Below are 20,030 nucleotides of genomic sequence, written 5' to 3'. Positions count from 1 at the left end.
TATTTAGCATCATTGATGTAGGAGAATAAATAGACATGTCTTTGACTATACTGTGTACAGCAAGGGGCAATTTTCTCATTTTCATGATCAGATAACATAAGATTTAGTCCGAAGCTGATCTGAGGAAGAATTCAACGGAGAGACACAATAAAATTCTATTTTCATGGGATGCATTCCCTGGATGCTGTTATCTCTGCCGTAATGTGGAGTTCTCCCCGCTATACGGGAGATTACATGATAAAATATGAACTACTGTCGGCATTAGATATTCCCTTTAGTCACTCCGTTAAGTGGCCTGTCTATGCTACAGATTAGTTTGTTACACAATTATACCTTTCCTTGCAGTATAAGAACATAAGATTATTTACATTGAAAGCGGACCATCTATCTCATTTGGTTTTTCAGGTGCTTCTTTAACTCACCCACCTCATGTACTTTATATACGGAGTTGTGAGTAAACCTGCATGCCAAAGGAAATATAACAGTTCTTCAATGTGTAAAGTTTTGGTGATTCTTATAATAACCTTGCTACAGTACTAAGATTGCAGCATTTTATTTTTCAAATAAAGATAAATAAGGAGATAAAAGTAGTAATGTTTCTATTTCTAAAAATATTTCTGAACAGTGGTTATTAAAACAGTCATTAATGTTTTTTTCTATATATATTTGTTAATTATTTGCTGTTTGAATTTGTTTTTTAATACTTTGAATTAGTATAGATATACAGTACAGTACTGCACTCTGTGAGGCATTTTGGATAATTTCGGTATCTGGTTTTGGTACCCAAAGTACAGACATTAGGTAAGATCAGATGATACTAATAATCACTCATTGAAAGTTTAAACTAACTTTTTCATAAACTGCTTTTGTCTTACTCAAATGTACACAATAATAGACAAAAATACATTTGAAGTAATTCTGGCCCAAACTTAACACTGAAAATCATAGGTCAACTGATCAATGCAAAAATGCAGCAGAGGTCAATATTCTTTTTGAATGTCCTAATCTAAAAGTGTGTTATTTTAATTACCACAATAGTTTGAAAGCAAGTACAATGTGTACACCTTATAATACTAACTTTAATTATTGATCATAGCGATTAGGTCTAATGTACAGTGTACATGTTGTTAAATGCACTCCATTATAACTGTTTTTTTAACAAAACCACTATAGATTAAAATGATTAATGTCTCTGTGCATTAACCTTCATACATTTATATCCACCTTTTTAAAACATGATTGGACAGAATGATTATTTTGCTTAAATTATAATAGAAAAAAGTTCTCTGTAGAAAATACTGTATGTGCTTTTTAATAGTGCTTTTTGAGGGTTCAGGAAAGGTTATGTTTAAAAATATGTGAATCTTTCATGTTGTTTGTTAGTCTTAAAAAATGCTTGAAATGAGTGAAAGAGATCTGAGTTTCAGTTTTAACATTATTATTGGTATGTCAAGCTGTTAATTAAAATCGAATCCTGTGCACAGTGTCTGGATTGTTATTACTTTTCCTTTCTGAAACATCTGCTTTTGCTGCTATACAGACTAGAGCTAAAGGTTAAGTAGGATTTATGATAATACCAGCAATGATCCCTGAATTTACAGCAGCTATGTTTCTCCTCTGACAGAATTCAGTCTTCGTCTCTTCACAGCTGAGCTCACATTCTTATTTGACCTTTTGAATCTGTTTTTTTTCCAGTCTCAGTTTGTGACCCTAAAATGATTGCATGAAGATTAAGCATTGTAATTCAAATGGTAGCACTCCATTTTACACCACAATACAAGTATTGTCACCATTGGAGATTAGAATGACTGTTATGCTAATAGTTTGTGAATTTGTAAAATATGTTCTATTGCTTTTTTTTCTTTCGTTGTTTTCCACTTAGCAGTTTTTCTTGCACGATACTGCCTAGGTTTAGTCCTTCCCTTATTTCTTTTTTCAGCAGTAGAATACAGTCACCCCTGGCACCCATAGGATCTGTTTCACGTTCTTCTGTTTTAAGCATAACATTATTATTTTCTTTTCTTTAATGTTGAATTTCCCTGTATCTTTCCTGTTGTTCTTCGGAATGAAAAACAGTCTGAAAAGTGAGTTTTGAAACTTAAAGGAGATCACAGTTTCTATAGTGACTATAATACAGCTTTTGTACAGACGTTGTGAAATCTCCTAACAGACAGAAGCATGCCCTATTACAGTATTATGTTACAAATACGTTGACTAATTCTGTCGTCTTTACTTCACCTTAACTTTATCCGGTAAACTTTACTTACTGAAAATCATTTTTAAAATTCCTTCTGTATATGACTTGACTCCTGGTTTCATGAACGTGTTAGCAGCTGATTTCAGAAAATGAAACTCTGTGAGCAGATGTTGCTGTGGTTGTTCCGTGGTAGAGGCGGAATAGGTCAAACGGACCAAAACTAGCTCTTTGCAATTTTACAACGAATGTTGTATTATTTTCTATTTGTGCGTTTAAAAATGAAAAACAGGGAACGCCATGCGTATTTACTTTTATTCTCTGAAACGTCACACCAGTGAGTCTTGTGTGCTGTACCCAGCTCCAGTATTTTGCGAGATTTTCAGTTATTAAATTTAGGTCGGTGGCATCACGAACTTATGAAAGATCTTCTTCACATTTGTTATCTACGCTATATTTACATAATATAACTTATTTTTGGAGCAAAAACTGTATGGTCCCGCAATTTTCTTCCGGTAAAAATAAGAAGGGACACTGTTGCCTAGGTTTCAGCACCCTGGCCAGTTCCCGATCTGTCCCAACTATATTTACAATCGTACAATTGTAATACAATTGAACACGAAGACCTACAGTACATTTTGTTTTTTCTTTCCGCTCAGTATTTATACTGGAAAATGCGCTGAAGTTTCGATGTACTGTCTTGAGGGATATTTTCTTTTCTTTTTTAGTTATTTTAACACACTGTAAATGAAATATGGGGAAAAAAATCTAAACCTCCAGTATAATAAAAACCCCCAGCCCGCCCCCCCCGTGCTGTCTGAACAATGGTCTCTTCCTTCCAAGGAGGGAAACGAACTGAATTTGACAATTTGATTTTGCCCCAGATGTGCGGATCATAGGGACGCTGCAGTAGAGACCAGTTGGGATCCTGACCGCTTCCTGTCGGCTCAGACAGAGCAAGAGAGGGGGGAGAAAAAAAAATCACAAGGCATTTAAGCCTGCTGGTTGGGTGCCATTATCAGCTGTAGGCTTGTACCTATGTAGGTTGTGCTTTTGCAGAATGTGAATCACAACCTTCAGGTATCTCCGCAGTCTCCTAGACTTCTCCGAATCGTGACAGTTCCATTTCTGTCTGCCTCCAGTTCAAGATTTTGCTTGCGATAACTCGGCGGCTGCGCTGCCAACAGTGCCGCACGGAGCCAAGCGCTCGTCCGAGTGGAATGCATCCTCTGCAGTTAGGAAAATAAGACTAAAGAAGTTGTAAATCCCCGATTTCACAATGACAGCAACCAAGGAGCAACAGAACCAAAGAGGAAGCCAGCAGCAAGAGCAGGTAAATCATTTCAATAGCCGTGTAGGCTGTGAAACGCCATGCAAACTTTAGTCTTCGGACCCGATAACCAATTGACTGTGCCGTGCCAGAAGTAAAAGTGTCGTCGTTCTTCAGATAAACATTTCAGATCTCAATGTCATTGCTGATGTCCAGATTTGCCAGATGTGACGGGAGTCTTGTAGATCCGCTGATGAACGCATTAGGTTCTTTTGAGAAACCGCTTGTGGAAAAAAGAATTGATTGAAATGTTCGTAACACACATTAAAAGTGATGCCGGCGTGCCAATATAAGCTACCCATCGAGGGGTTAAAGATAGGATTTGACTTGATTTGACTGTTGTACTGTGTGGCTCGAAAAAAACAGTGCCCTCGTGTATTTAGCACTAGTGTGAAGGTAGTCGTAGACCGAAGTTCCTTGACCTTATGAAAAAGCTGGTTTTCAGAAATAAACAGCGGGGCTTGCGTGGTTGCATCTTTAACGAGTAGAGTCTTAACTAACCATTTGGTACTATTTGCCTTTTAGCTTATACGGCACATATTCGAGTCGTTAGGAAGAATTACAATACATGATTCAGCAGATGTGATGCACGTCATCATTATATCAATTAGTCACCCAAAGAATATACTGTCAGCAGTCAGGTCAATGAATAATTAGTTATCTCCGGGGATAAGGGAGTTTATACTGCCAGAGATGGTGCTGTGAGCTCATAGTAGAGACTATTGTAATTGTCTGGTTGTCATTCAATTTATCAATTGATTCTAATCCCTTCAAAGTGTCGTGCCACTAGATTTACTTGCACTTTATTTCACGCGAAGGATGTTTTACTGTATGTGATGATGGTACAATTCTGTAAAACACGTCAAAGGGAACGTGTACGTTTACAAGCTACGAAGCGCGTCTGAAAGATAGGGTTATTTATATGCAATGCACATACAGTAAGCTTATCTAATTAAAAGCAGACTTTTATGCTGTGTACACAGTTCCTCTCAGTAAATCTGTTCGGGCCCGTGTCAGGCCTGCATTTGCGTGCAGAATTTAAACGGTACCGATAACTAATCTCAAGGGAGCGGGCTAAAGCAGTCAAGAGTTGCAGAGAAAGCCGGCAACTTGACGACAGCACCAAGGCAGAAGGACTGTTGCTGTGTTATAGTGTGCAGAAAACTAACTCTATTTACTGAATTATTGATTACAGCTTTTTAAATTTTTAATACTTATTATAAATGCCGCGTGCGCTGTAATTTTCTGATTGATGTATTATGTAAAATTACTAGTTTTCAACATGAAGATACCGCTTCTAAGGCGAGCTGTTGTCTGCTCTTGCAGTGTGTTTTGTTCCACAAAAAAATACTGTCCCTCTGAGGCTGTTTGGGGGAGGGAGAATCGCAAAGCCCTTAATGCTGTTGGGATCAGGAAAATGGGCAAATTATTAACTAAGGAATGTGCTGAAAGTAATGACTAATCTTAAAATGCCCAATTTCAATTCAAAGATAAGCAATTTACTCACCTCTAGATTTAAAAGGTTATTGGCCTCATTTGAATTAAGTGTAATTGCCATTTTAATAAAAGTGATGGAAAAATGCTTCTCACGTTCTCCTGTATACTCCTGTAAGAAGCTAACGTGCAGTATAATGTAAGTTCTCAGTCAAATTATTGCAGCAGAATTTTCTTTCACTGCAGACTAGGGCCACCAACTCAAATATGCTTTACAACAGGGATTATACATACTTCTTAAACACAAAGTGTTTTTTTTTTGGCTTTTGTCCTAAAGTGAGAATAATATTTTTTTCTGTTTTTTTTTTGTTTTGTTTTAAGGCTGTCCTGCTGTCATACAGACTTCAGCTTATTTAGTCCTCAGCCGAGTTTTCTACCTAGCCACAATAGCAATGGGGCAGCTCTGTGCTGGAAATGATACATTGCACTGCTGAAAAGTGTTTGAATAGTTTAGCATGTCCAAAGGGGGAAAAAAACGACTGTATTTGGCAAGCGATACAAGGCCTTGTGTGCTGCAACCTGCAGTATGTTGGAGATGCAATGTCACTCATTTCAGAATCTATACCATTTGCAAAGGTGCTTGTGGATCCCAGTGGAAAAAAAAGTCTGTTTTTTGGTTAGTGATTTAAACTTGCTAATGTTGAAATGAATGCTAAATGGAAGTCTTACATACTCTGTGCATAGATAATAATGAGTTGTTAATGTTTTGATTGCATAGTGACCTTGCCTGATATGGGCTCCCATCAAAACTGAAAGCCAATATTGAAAGACTGCAGTAGATTTGACCTACAGTAGAAGCTTCCTAGAAACAAATTTAAGTGAAAGTGAAACTAATTTAATTCAATATTAAAGAACTGCATATCCTTGGTTTCTTGTGATACAGTACATCTAACTCATTAAGAGAAAACAAAATATAATAGCATAAGAAGAAAGTCCGCATTCTATTTATGCAGGTATGGTTTTAGAATAGGTGCAGTGTGGTGGCATGTTGGGTAGCATTCCTGTATCGCTGCACTGGGGCTCTTGATCCAAATCCTGGTTGTGCTACAGTATCTGTGTGGATTTCTGTTCTCCCTACTGCGGGCTCACATGGGTTTCCTCCAGGTTCTTCGGTTCCTACAGAGTCCAGAAACATACTGGTGGCTGATTTGGCTTCTGGGTAAACTGGCCCTGGTGTGAGTGTGTGCGTGTGTGTGTCTGTCCCCGTGATGGATGGGCGTCTCATCCGGGGTATACAGTGTATTGCCCTGCACCCTTTGCTTGCTGGGATAGGCTCTGTTTTGGATAAAGGGGTAAGAAAATGGTTGGAGGGATGGGTTTAAGAAAAATTAAGGGTATGCAATTTGGATATTGATTAAATGTTCCTAACACCATGTTTGATTAATTGATCATGAACAATAGGTGTACTCTCTGGGTTTTGTGCAGAACACTGTGATGGATATCAGTGAGTGTGGCACAGACCTGCAGACTATTGTGTCTTAGTAGCAATGAGCAACAGGTCAGTTGATGGGATGGTCTATGTGTGCTGGTCTGGGAAGGAATGCCTAGTAACTACAGAATTTATAGTGATTGACAGCAAGCTGTCAGCATACAACTACCGTACATAGACCGAGTACTGGGACCTCACTTAGTGTTCAGGTAAGAACACCTTACTTGTAAGATGGGAACATGACAGCTGTGGTGTGGATGCACCAATGTGTCAGATGGGGTGAGAGCCGATGTGACAGCGAGAGCACAGAGACGAGTGAGCAGACACGTTCTTATCAAGCCTTTGAGAGAAGAATGGACCAGGGTCCCACAAGACAAAGCACTCATCGCAGCTGCATAGCTTGATGTGCTTCCACAAGTGGCCACATTGCAGTGTGAATTTCCTAGTCGACCCCTTATTGATCCTCACTTGGCTCATGTTGACAGAATAATGGATTTACCTGTGTCGTGCCTGGACAATAATCTTATTTTGTGGTAGGTGTACATACATTTGATCTTTTTCCTGATAATAACTTTGTGTAATTGGTGCAGTTGTAAAGTGATAACTTTTAATGCTCCATATATGTATATTGGTTTTGGATATTAGTTGTTTTTTTCAATCTGATTCCCTGGCTTCTTTCAAGAGGTGGCTGGGAATGAGATCCTTAGATCAATTAGCTACTGGTATACAAACAAGCTTGTTGGGCCAAAAGGCCCCCCTGGTTTATAACCTATCTTATCTTCTTAAACAGAATGCAAAAAAAAAGGTTCTCAAAGAGAGCTTCTAAAACTAGTCCTTAAAAAGACATTTAAAGCATGAATTTAAATGTGTAAACTTTAACAGATTAAAGCTTTTCCATTATATGTTTTTTGTTTATGTGTGTATTATTTTGGTCACTGAACATTGATTGGCAGTGTCCAGCAATCTGTTGTAGTTTTTATTTAAATAATTCGAACAGCTGATATAGTTTATTCTATTACTATGGAATGTATAGCGTTGTGACGGACAAATATTTTTTAAATCATCACCTCGACAAGAGCTTGCTGTTCTTAGGGAAGACATGGGGGCTGATGAAATATTGCCTGGAGAAAAAAGCACCAATGAATGAGAAAACCAGATAACAGTACGAGTCAATGCTGTTTCAGCTGCCATCTCAGATTACCAAAATAAATGAGATTCTTTGATGAAAAAAACAAAGAAGAAACGCCAAGCAATAGCAGAATTAGATATATGTAAAGTTTCCCACTGTGATGCCCAAATTATTATCGTTTTGAACTGAGTTTGTGTAATCTCACAAAAGAGTGAAATGTCGTTCAATGTCATAAAAATCTCTGTGAATTCAGGTATGTGCAAATGATTAGAAAACAGGCTGCCCCATCATCAAAATACGGTTGCCGTGATGGTTAACCCTATTTGGAAATCAGAAATACAGAATAAATCTAAAACATGCACACACACAAAAAATAGTAAAACCAACACAGTTGCATTGAACATTTGATACCCTACGAAATGATTAGAACACCATTCTGACTTCCTCAAAGGAATGGCTGGATAAGATTCTAACACACAAAGCGCTTTGTTGGACTGAATGGCCTTCACTTGTTTGTTACTGTTTTTATTAAATGTAGCACTGTGGTGTGAGTGGTTCTCCTTGTAGTTAAAAGCATCTCTCAGATAACCCGAGACATCTTCTTAGTATGATTGGTAATGCATTGCTTAGTAACAACATGTTTTAGTGTGGGAACACTGTGTTTGTTAATATCACAACTGTGAAGGCTATAAAAGAACCAGATAATGTTATGACCTCCAAAATATGTGTCTGTGCTGCTTGTAGGACTAAATATAATTGATTGCTTTTCATACTTGAGTTATGTTACAATATATGTTTATAATATATAAGCATGTGTATTATTCCTGAAATAGATGGTCTGTCTACATCTGAACTAGTCCCCCTAGAAAAGACCAATTACCCGAAGTGAAAAGCTGTAAAGTGAGACTTTTTCGGACTTGCAGAAAATGAATAACTAATTATTTTGGTGTTTAATTTTAAATTGATGAAGAATTTATTATTCAGGCATGTCTTTGCTTGTAGGGGCTTATTCGGCCAGTGTAGCCGTGCAGTGTTTTTCATACTAACAATGTAAAGAATGCTATGCTTATCTTAAATGATCGAAATTAAGTAATAATGCTGTCTGCCCTGTGGTGGACTGCTATCCTGTCCAGCGCATATTCCATGTGGTGCCCGTTACTCGCCAGTATAGGCTCTGGCTCACTTGCAACCCTGAATTGGATAATGGGGTTAGAATGTAAGAATGCTAGTTTTCTAATTTATTCCTGTTGGTTACTTCATTCAGTTCTGTAAACACTTAATGTTCCCATTCCTATATTCTCCATTTGCAACCCTCAGTTGCAGTTTATGTTGCTGAAGGTTGTATTAGAGCACATTTGGAATTATGGTGACGTGTCCCTAGAGTTTATGGGGAGAGCTTAATGGTCCTCTGGTTTAGTTTCTGTAAACTGCAAGAGATTAAGAATGCTTGGAGCACAATTTGTAATCTTTCTGAAGAGTCTGAAACCAATTTCACTGGAATGTTTTAGCTTGTTGTTCTCCCAAGAAGGTACTTACAGAACCCTTATGAAGAAAAAAAAGCATCACATCTCCAGTTTCTTTTACAATGGGATGCCACATGTTTGGAGCTGAAAAAGATTAAATGAACCTGGGAACACAGACAAAAGAAACAGGTGAGAAATTATTATGTAGCATTTAGGATAATATTACTATTGAGATTCCTTTGTGCCATTAATTGGTGTGTCAGTGGTACTAATGAAAGGTGCCTGTAAAGATTGAAAGCCATTATTGTTTGTCTTTGTGCAGAGTAAGTAAGTCCCTGACAGTTCCAGGTCCAAATTCTCATATTCACTATCAATAAGCTTTAAATTGTGCTCTGGAGCATAAAGAGGATATTTCAGCGTCTTTTGTTGCTGATCCTTGGTTTCTCACCTCTAGCCTGCCTACAGCGGTGCCCAGGTGAGGCGAATGGTTGAGCTGCTCTGACATACAGTATGCACTCATGGCCACCAGAGGCTGTGCTGACATGAGCAAATGTGTTTCACTTTGGATTGAAAGGTAGAATTGAATCAAACCATCCAGAACAGAAAAAGAGCCGAAAAGGTGCCTTGTGGGTTAAAATGTGACAGTGCCCATTTAGCCTATTTAAAACTTTATTTGACGCACATTGAGCTTCTATCTGAACATCTGTTTTGTCTGAGGCATTGACTCACGGAATTTCCCATCATGCTCCTGGGTAATTAAAAAAAAATGCAAAAAATAGAAAACCAAAGGCCCTCAGTGCCTCAGCTGACTGAGTGACAGATGGTTTGTGTGTGCAAAGAGGTAGCAGATCACAGGATAGCTGGTTTTAGTGTGGGTCCTGTTGACCTGCAGATCATCGGGGGGCACTTTGTTGTATTTTTTTATGTCAGGGTCTTTGGAAAGGTATAATGATTTCATACCAATTTACCTTACACTACTGGGTTACCATTTCCACTAGTGTGCCCATGTATGCGCTCATCTTGGTGTCACTCCACCTGAGGTGTTAATTAAAATCAATTAACTGGAAGTAAAAAGGCATGGGGTAAATAGAGCTACTAGTGGACCCCACTGATCATCACTCCTTATCATTTCTCTCGGTATAATTTCTTTAATTATCTACAAGTCTTTAGTTAATTAAAAAGGAAAAGAACCACTGAACTGTAAGGGAAGGTGATAAACGATTGTGAGAAGGTGGTAACTGTGTATGGACGTGGTTAGGTTTTAAAAGCCAACATCATGAGTCACATTTAAGGTCATTTGTCTGAGAGTGAGAGTTTTAGTACAGGGATAGTAGCAATGAGAAACAGAGAAATGGTGCAGTAGGTTCCATGACTGTATTTCAGTCAAATCAATGATGCATTTAGCTACTTATTTATTTTTAATCTGGTGTCTTCCAACTTAGAGTAAAGCCCATTCTTGAGCCACAGCAGCTCATAAGGCCACAGCTCATCTAGGTTTTTGTAGCATTCATTGGACTAGAGAGTGTGGGACTGGACACATTTCCATCGCATGGATATCCCCCAGACAACGGTGTTTCCCGCTTATACAGTTGAGTGGACAAGAGCAACTGGAGTAAATCATCTCTCTTACAGTAAACAGCAGTGTCTACAATGAGGACTTGACCACTGCAACGATGCCAACCTGGAGCACTTACCCATAATTCAAACACCTCAGCCCTCACGTTTCACCGCAGGTGATCTGGTTTCTTTTCATTCCTTTCCTTTGGTTACATCCAAGCCTCCTTCTGTGACATCTCATTTTAAAGTGGCGATTGCAAGGCTGCATAGCTTATATAAGATGAATTATATAAGGCCTCAAAGTGCTGGCTTTTGGTCCATTATCAAGGATGCAATTCAAGAGGAATGTACAAACCACAGTTTCTAATCTTATTTAGTTGAGATGTGACAGCTGAAAAAAAAAAGATGAGATTATAACAACTATAATCTAACACAAATTACTTTCGAATGCCATTAAACAGAAAACAGGATTCAGATATTAGAATGAGATGAACTGCATACTTTGCCTAATGTTTTGCTTCTTTTTAGGGCTATGAATATATATTGTAGATCTTTCTTGGCAACCTAATGTGGGTTGTGTCTGCTACTTTTTAAACAACAAATATGTCACCCTGAAAATATCATTTCAAAATTATTTTTAAAGAAAACAACCTAATCAATAATGTGGAACACAGTTGTGAATTTCCATCATACCTATTTCTCTGAAAGCACACCATACTGTAGTCACAGGGAAGCTCTGACAACATTAACTACCACACTATAAATGCCTGTTTTTAAGTGCTCAGTGTGAGCATCATCCGGTATTGTGCTGTCTGCTGGAAGGCAAGGACAATAAGATGCTCATTCCAGGAGGGATGTTTGTGACTTAGAAGTCATGGAACCTAGAAGAAAAACTGGCTTCCAGTAAAATACAACTCCTGTAAGAATTCCAATAATAGAGCTTGGCTGACAAGGTCAGAAGCCTTGAAAGATCAATGTGTTTTATCTGAACAGCTTCCCATCCTGTCAAAAATAGACTGTATCTTATACAACCTGCTGCTCATAAAATGTCCTTTATAAGTGTCCCCTGGAAAGTTAAAAAATGTTACTCCAGTTGGCCCTATAACATCAAACTGCTTTTCTCCTTTTCAAATTCCCTTCAGATTGAAATTTAAATTTTTAATTCAGAGGTGCAGTTTATTTTCCAGACCTCAGAAGGATATTAATACTGATACTGTATATAAATGGTACTAAGGTCTGCAGCATGTCTCTTCAACTTCCCATTAGGCATGGTTGTGTGCTCTTTAATATTTGTAAAGATACTCCTTCAGATTCATTGATGCCATGACTGTAAAAACATGTACCTGTAGGGTCTCGACATTCACGAGGATTAATTAAAAACACTGCCGCAAATAGCCACATTCGCATATAACCTACTGTATCCACCCCTATACAGTCGCATAATGTACTGTTTGTACAATGGTACAGTATGTACAGTATGGTTAAGACATTAGTAACCTTCCCTTATATGATAATTGACTTTAAGTTAATTGAAATAACATTGATCAACTAAAAGAAACAACAGTAATCACAAACGCATAGTAATTGGCTAAAATAAACAGCTTGAATCCGTCCTCCACATCCAGTGACAGTGTGCACTTTCTCTCAGCTTTCATGATCGGCATGCCCTGCTGTAATGAAACGGGAAAGAAAAACGCCAGGGTCGTCTCCAGCCTGTCATTCCGCGTGTTAGTAGGAGAAGTAGAACACAGAAGTAGGAGTGATTGTTACAATATACAAACAAGACCACGTTGTGTATGCTGGGTAGTGGGTACCTGGGCAGAGGGTAGGGAGAGGCTGACTCTCTGGCTACAGTAGATTCATCTCAAGGCCCTAGTCTGTGGCCCAGGATATTTAAAGGTTGTACTTGACAGCCTTCGGCTCAGAATCATCTCTCTCTCCACTTCTTCCTTCCAGGACTCATCGGCCAGACCAAATCGCAAATAAGTGAATTCACGAATGTTACACTTGCATATGTTACAACCCATCTGTACTCTTAAATAAGTTATTCTGAATAAAACACTGACTTTGCTTCAGCAGCTGTCTTTGTTCATTCCTTTGTTCATGAGTCCCTGCTTATTCCTGCTATCAGATGTAAGGCATTGAGACATCCACCCATCCATTATCCATAAGCTGTTATCCTGCAGAGGGTCAGGGCAAGCTTTCACCTGACTGTACCCTGAAAGCACAGGACATGGGACAGAACTGAGAGCACATCACTGCTCTTCCCCTGTTCGAAAAGTAGGAAGTATAGAAAGGGACGCATTGGTGTAGCCAATCAAACATAGCTAGCCTATCTCGGGAAGGTGAGAGTAAATCACAGCACCCAGTAAAAAAAAAACACAGCAACACAGGGGGAACTGGCTACCTCCACGCAGCCAGAACTGAACCAGAACTAAACCTGAGACCCTTCTACAAGGCAGCAAATTGCAAAGCGAATATATTCATCCCACCTGCCGTGTCATTAGTTTGGCATTGTTTATACACTATCTTCCTGCTAACCTGACTTGCCCGTGACTCTCACGCTTGCTTGACCCCTTGGATCCGCCAATATTAAAAAGAGAATGAAATCATTGTTTTTGTTTAATATTGGTGTGATAAAAATTAAATGTAAGTATGTTTTCTGACCGCTTCTGTGTTTGGAGTGATTTCCTAGCCGATGAGTATTATAGTTTTCTTTCTCAGCCAGGTCATTGGCTTTGATCTAGACTGACTGTATCTCTGTCAGCTAGATTGGAATTCCTTTCTTACTCAAGCTGCTTGGATAAAGTACCGGTTTCTATGGTTTAAACTTTGCCACAGTTTTTCTGTGAGAAGACAAAAAATGCAGTTATCATTATAAGGCATGCAAGACACCGTGAGCATTTTTTTTCCTTTTTCCTTTTCATTCTCTCATGCCCTTCTGTCAAGAAATTGTGCATATTATTTAATTTTGTAGATGAATTGTGATGGTGTGCTTAAAATAGCAGAGGTGAAGTAGATATACTGTATTGGCCCTCTGCATTTTTTGTGGATTAAAACAGTACTGTACTGTATGTGCCAAGACAAAGAAATTTAAGAGCTTTGTCTTTGTACTCTGAGTCAACCTTCAGGGTAAACACTGAAATATGCATGTAGGAGGAAATAAAGCCGTGATGGCAAGATTAAATGCTACAAAGAAAAAAAAGTGTATATATTTATTATTCACTTGTCTCTAGATATTAAATAATAATTTGGGTTTGGTTCAAGGCAATACATTCTTGTCAGCTCTCTGGACACCTTGATATGTACAATGATAGTTCAAACATAAAAAACAATTTGAAGGTTTGGCAATGAATGATGAGTAGTCAGATGCGTGATTGTAATGCTACAGCTCTAATAGGAGGTTATAGTCTCTTAAGGGAGGAGCTTAGATTTAGGATATGAATAAAGAGCTGAACACTGATAGGAATATAAAAGAAAGCAAAAGGAATAGTTGCTGAAATGCATTCCTTAATTGAAGCCCTGTGTCATGTGATAAATACTGGTGCATATGAACTCAGATTTAGGAAGAGACATAAAGAGCTGAACACTGATAGGGATATAAAAGAAGGCAAGTACAAGATTTACTGAAATGCATTCCTTAATTGAAGTCCTATGTCATTTGATAAATAATGTTGGATATGACAGTCACAAAGTAAAAATATAAGGCATTAGTCTGCATAGCAATTCAATTTTATTATAAATTTAATGAGCACAATAATTGCCTCTTTATCGGCGCTTAAAATCTTGAAAGCATTAGTGCTTTGTGGTCTTCTGAAAATGTACATGTACTGTAAGTGAAATGCACAGAACATTACATATTGTACTACTGAATGCTGTATATTATAGGACATTCAATGAAAGGATGATGGTAAACAGACTCAGTGTTTCAATTTTTTAGAAACAAAGTAAAAACATTTATTAAAAATGCTTTTGCGTTTGCTCATACCTCACCCAAAACATTGTGAAGACGTTTTACTGTAAAACATGAGAAGACTTCAGGGCTTCCTGTCCATCTGTGGGCTTTATAATGTCTGTTATTTTCTCAAACACCTTGGAGAGTTGCCTAAATTCAAATCTTTGTAGCATTTAATCTGTCACTTTAGTTTTGCCTGTTTAACATATGTGAAATATGAATACTTTTGAAGGTTTTTAGGTTTCTGTACCTTGTTAAATGTGTAGGAAAATGAACGAGATTATTTTGGAGGCATCGTGCCTTGATTTAAGAAGTCTTCTATGTCCTGGGCTTATGGAAATGCACTGCCTTTCTGTGGTAAAGCCACATGTCAGCTTAAAGAACTATTCCAAGCGCAGGAATTTGAAGTGTGATCCGATTCCTGTGTGCAAAAAACACAACAGCGTTTTTCAATAACATTATGCTTCTACCTGTTGATGAACACCCGCTGATGAATGAGGTTGATGAACTGCCTTGTAGACAGGTTGGGTGTGGTGCAGTAATGGCAGAATCGATACTCAAGATGTGCTCTGAACATACAAGCACCTCTAGCATTGATGAGCAGATTTGCCCTACTTAAAGATCTACTTAGGGAGGACAAAAATTTGAAACCGACTGTCATTCCAAAGAAACTCATTGTTTCCCGGTTAACGTGCACAGCATACAGTATATAGGATATCCCTAGGTTTCTGCCAAGGTGGAAATTGAAGCAACTAAGAAGACGTTCACATATCCATTTGTGTGGGTCTCTCTGTGCCGCATGTGACATGATAATCTCACATCATCTGCGTTTGTGAGTTTTTACAGATGTGCTGCCTCGCCTTCACTGCCATGACTTGGCACTCAGTTGGTGCCATCTCTTGCCAACTCTTCATTCTCTTAAGGAAGTGCCTGTCCAGCAAACAGCTGGCAGCGGATGGCAAAGTGGACCCAGCAGGGAAGTCCTGGTTCCAGATAGTTGACAAAGATTGATGCTGTTCTGGATTTGTATTGGTGATACCATGTGATGCCCAGTATGCCTACAGACATTTGGCTACTACTGTAGATGCAAACTTAATGTGGCTTGTGGTCTTTTATATTGGTTATACCTACAGTTATTCATGAATACATACATTACCATGGAAGCTCTTCAGTATTTATTGAAACGACCTCACAAGGTTTTCATAGCGACCTCCTCGAAAATTACAGAATTGTGAATCAGAATAGAAAATGAAGTGCTAATTAATGAATATCCCAGAGGAGGCTTATCGTCAAAAGATATTCACAAAATATTATTGTCCAAAGCCGCTGGAAAGTTTTTGTCGAGGCAGTGAAAGTGCAGAATAATTTGAATCAAAGTGAATTAAAGTGAATTTATTTACAGAAAATTTGCTTAGCTAAAGAAATGTGACATTTTAAAAAGACTGCTACATTATTGCTAATTTAGTGCTTCTGCAGCCCATAGTGTACACAGTTCTGTGTGGCTGATTGCAGATACACAACGCAATAAAACCCAGTCCTTGTCATTTGTTAAGTGCTTACCAAGGTCAGATGGAACAGCTCTAGAGAATACAATGGTTTATTATTGGAAAGGGAACTGTGACAGGAAACTTATTAAAACGTACAATAGTCCTTGGAAGCATAACAATTTGCATCTCTTAATGAAGACTGTTTGAACTGTGTTTAATGTTGCTGGGGGCCATTATATCAGTACTAATTAGACTGAGTTTGCTGTAGGGTATTTTGGATGCACCTCAGTTTCAGTTTTGAGGGAGACAGTCAGCTGTTTCGCCCTTCCTTTTTCCATATTCTTTTTTGTGATTACATTTTTTGGGTTGAATCTGACACTGAGCTCCCGGAGATTTTGGTTATTGCAGATCTAGTTACTCTGTTTTTGGTTCTCTTTTGAAATTTGCACACATCAAAATGTGAAATCTGTGCCATGGTCTGAATACTTCTGCAAGGCACTGCAGTTCCCACGCATCTTTACAGTCATTCAAATTCGTCTCGTCAATTAAATCAGTTAGTTAAATACGTTTTGAGTCAATATTACTGTACATCCATATACTCAGTCCTAGGCCTAACCCTGGCCTAAACTGGTTTCTGTTTCAAGAAAATAATTATCATCAAGCAAATGACGAGATTATCTTGGAAGTCCCATGACAAAAACAGACATTTAATATTAGTGGTGTAAATGCAAGACAATCACAGTACATATGCTAGAATAATAGCAACGTATCTTCCTGTGTCACGGGGCCAAATGTTGGCGCAGTGTACAGTAGCTCACAGTCAGGCCCTGGGTTGCACCACATGTACTGTAGATCGGCCAGCATTCACAAAGAAAGTGTCCTTCTTCCTTGAAAGGGTGCACGTCACTGAGCAACTGATTGGAAAGAAAGGGAGTCTTAAAAAGGGCTTAGGACATTCCAGTTAGTTTCATGTTTACAGTCAGCTTTAGGTCTCATGTTTGCCATTAAAAGGAACACGTTTACATTTTCTATCATTTTCGTTTACATTTTCTACAGTCTGCATTGTGGTATACCTTGAACAATTAACATTTTATGAAGGTATTTTTAGAAAGTGTTAAATAATGCAATGGAGAGTATGTGAAACAAGGGCACAAGGACTCATGAGGAAATTAAGACTGGGATAGTGCAGCAAGAAAAAGGCATCACTTTCTAGGCGCTTGCAAAATTGCTTGTTTAAAATAACTGGAAGTTTTGTTGCCCCAACAATTTCCTCTTACTTCTGTTTGTTCTGTGTTCCTCTCAAGAGCTGTTAAAGAATTCATCTTTCAGCTAAGGCTCTGAGGTGGCATGATGGCATACCACACAGCGTTGCTATCGCACAGCTCCTGGGTCCTGGGTTCAGTTCTGGCCCTGGGAGAATTGAGCTCTCTGTGGAGTTTCATGTCCTTTCAGTGTCAAAGTGGATTACTTCCAGAGTTATCTGGTTTCCGCCTGCCTACAAAGACATGCTGGTTAGGTTAATTGGTGTCTCTAAATGTTCCTTTTGTGCTTGTTTGTATGTGATTCTTGAATGCCCACCAGGTTAGTCTCATCTTGTGCCTTGTACTTACAGTACAGGATAGGCTTTGTGTTGAGGAGGTCTCTAAATGGATGGATGTAACCTTGGCTAATCATGATACAGTACGTCGCTTATTAATAAGAGACATTTTTGTCCATGAATACATTACCTACATTGAAAGATAAAGCTAAGTTTAATTGAATTTCAGCATTTTTCAAAACACCCTAATTTGTATGTGTGAAACTGGCAGTTCTTTTTTAAATGTACTATAAAATGTGTATAATAATAATAATAATAATAATAATAATAATAATTATTATTATTATTATTATTATTATTATTATTATTATTATTATTATTATTATTATTTCTGATCATGGTTTATTAGTTTTCTAAAACATAGTATCTTCTGTATTAATGATTCACTTGGAATTTCAGATGGGAATTATCCTGTACAAAAAAAGTATGAGTATTGATTTACATGAATGTTAGTTACACTGCTGGTAGCAGTCTATTCCAAACCACCAGGCACTAAAGAGTGTGCTATGGGCAGAATCAACTGTTTAACAAGCCTTTTTTATTATTCTACAGAATATAGCCTCTGTTTTAGAAGCCCATTTAGCACCAGGGACTTTAACTTCAAGCTCAGTGGGACAAATCAGATTAAGAGGGAGGGGCTCTGGGGGTACTTATTTCAGAGACCATTTCTTCCATGCCAGATATTTTTATTTATAGGTTTTTTGACTGCAGTTATGTGTCTGAAAATAAGACCCAAAAGGAAAGTAAAAGAACACTGGCTGGGAGATGAATGACAGCACCTGACAGAAAATCAAAGATAGTAAAGGGGGGAAAAAACGCTGTGGGGGAGTAATGAGATTTTGTCAAGTTATTTGGTTTTTCATGCATGTTCAATGCACATTTTTTAAAAGACAAGTAAACATTCTACTTTTTCAAGGCTCAGCATGCTTTATGTGTAGTCTACTTTGACAGGTACTGTGTATTTTCACCGAAATGTGTTAAAAAGTGTTTTTGTCTGATGATTGTTTGCAATGAAAGGGATGTGTGGCTGAGGATTTGTTGATGTGAAAAGGAGCAAAAAATATACCTACTTCACAGTAACTTTCTAGAAATCACTTCAATTCACGCCCACAGTGTCACAGTCAAGTAAGTAAAATTTGTGTTTTGAATTTTTTGACCTGAAATCTGTTGTTCATTTTACTGGAAGACCTTTCATCTCTGAAACAGAAATGGACTGATTAACATAATTCCCATAAGGAATTCAGACATGGTTTACCAGGCATTTGCTGTGCGAGACTGGAATTAAATAGATCTGTAGCTCTCAGTTTAGACGGGGATAGGAACTCCGGGAGAAGAAAAATGTAAGGTGCCATTTAATGGCATATTTAGTGCTGAGAGGCGAAAGAATGTAGTTCACCACACCACCCCATTAGACCTGGAAAGCCTATAAAAGTGTAGCACTAAAAAAATCATAAAAATTCTGACAGCAATCTAGCAAAGTAGCAAAATGAGTCAAAGTGCCTGTCTTTAACTGAGTGGAGTTACACATTTTTCTGTTTGGCATGTTACACTTTTTAAGATATGAGGTCTTCAGAAATGACCAGTCATTTTCTTTATTTTGTCATCTTCGCAGGGCGGCTGTAACAGGTGGAAGGATGATAGTCTGGAAGAGAATTCCTATTTGTAACGTGCTCGTCTCATGTCTGTGTTTTTAGAGTCTTGTGAATTTATGTGATTTGCAATTGGTACTGTATGTGGGGCTTGTGAATGGTGGTTTGTCATGGCTGACATGTCAAACTGATCTGAAACCCTAATTGTTTTTTTCAGTAAGACACAAGGAATCCCTCTGCCCACAAAGGAGGAATACCTTGCAGAGCCAGGAGAAGGCAGCGTTCCTCATACATGTAGTCACACTCAAAGAGCTCACTCATTGCCAACCCATCCAGACCTTCAGAATGTAGACCTTCAGAATGCTCCCGAGGTCTGGCAGGTCCAATCCCATGCACGTTGAGAGCAGGGTAACATTCAGGGGAGAATAAATAAAAATAAAGCTAGAACTAACCTAGAGGAACAGTACAACACAACACCTGCGTAAGTTCTGTCCTCTTGGTTCCAGTCCCAGCAGTGTCCAAGGTGAGGGGCTACAGAATGAATGTTCTTTTTCTATCTCAGGTGTCCAGGTGACTTATAGGCCTCTGGGTGCCACAGTATTTTCATGCAACATAGCAGAGCTACAGTAGAGCCTATCAAGTCTCTCTGCATTTTTAAAAGTATTTGAGATGAGCCCAGGAATAACTGATTTCTTATCTGCTGTATTGATCTACAGTATATGCTTACTGTATACTAATCTGGCTATGTCTCTCATCTGGAATGGGAATGTTTGACTGCATGTGTTCTAGTGTGTGTATTTACTTTA

The 20,030-nt window shown here is 38.3% G+C and overlaps 1 protein-coding gene across 2 annotated transcripts in view; it reads left to right on the top strand.

Annotated features, from left to right (window-relative positions):
* The window catches only part of dpp10 (dipeptidyl-peptidase 10 (non-functional)), a 218,702-nt gene that overhangs the window by 79,657 nt on the left and 119,015 nt on the right, over positions 1-20,030 (top strand). Inside the window, exon 1 of one of the 2 annotated variants that reach the window (XM_088606023.1) lies at positions 3,064-3,527. The exons of the other annotated variant lie outside the window; for it this stretch is intronic. Coding sequence (XP_088462149.1) covers positions 3,474-3,527 — 54 coding nt within the window. The 5' untranslated portion in view covers positions 3,064-3,473. Of the gene's footprint in view, positions 1-3,063; positions 3,528-20,030 lie in introns of those variants that run through there. 2 annotated transcript variants of the gene reach the window in all.

The sequence above is a fragment of the Lepisosteus platostomus genome, chromosome 14 (genome assembly GCF_059453375.1).
Source record: "Lepisosteus platostomus isolate fLepPlt1 chromosome 14, fLepPlt1.hap1, whole genome shotgun sequence".
NCBI classification, from domain to species: domain Eukaryota; kingdom Metazoa; phylum Chordata; class Actinopteri; order Semionotiformes; family Lepisosteidae; genus Lepisosteus; species Lepisosteus platostomus.
This window is presented reverse-complemented; position numbering and strand designations above follow the sequence as displayed.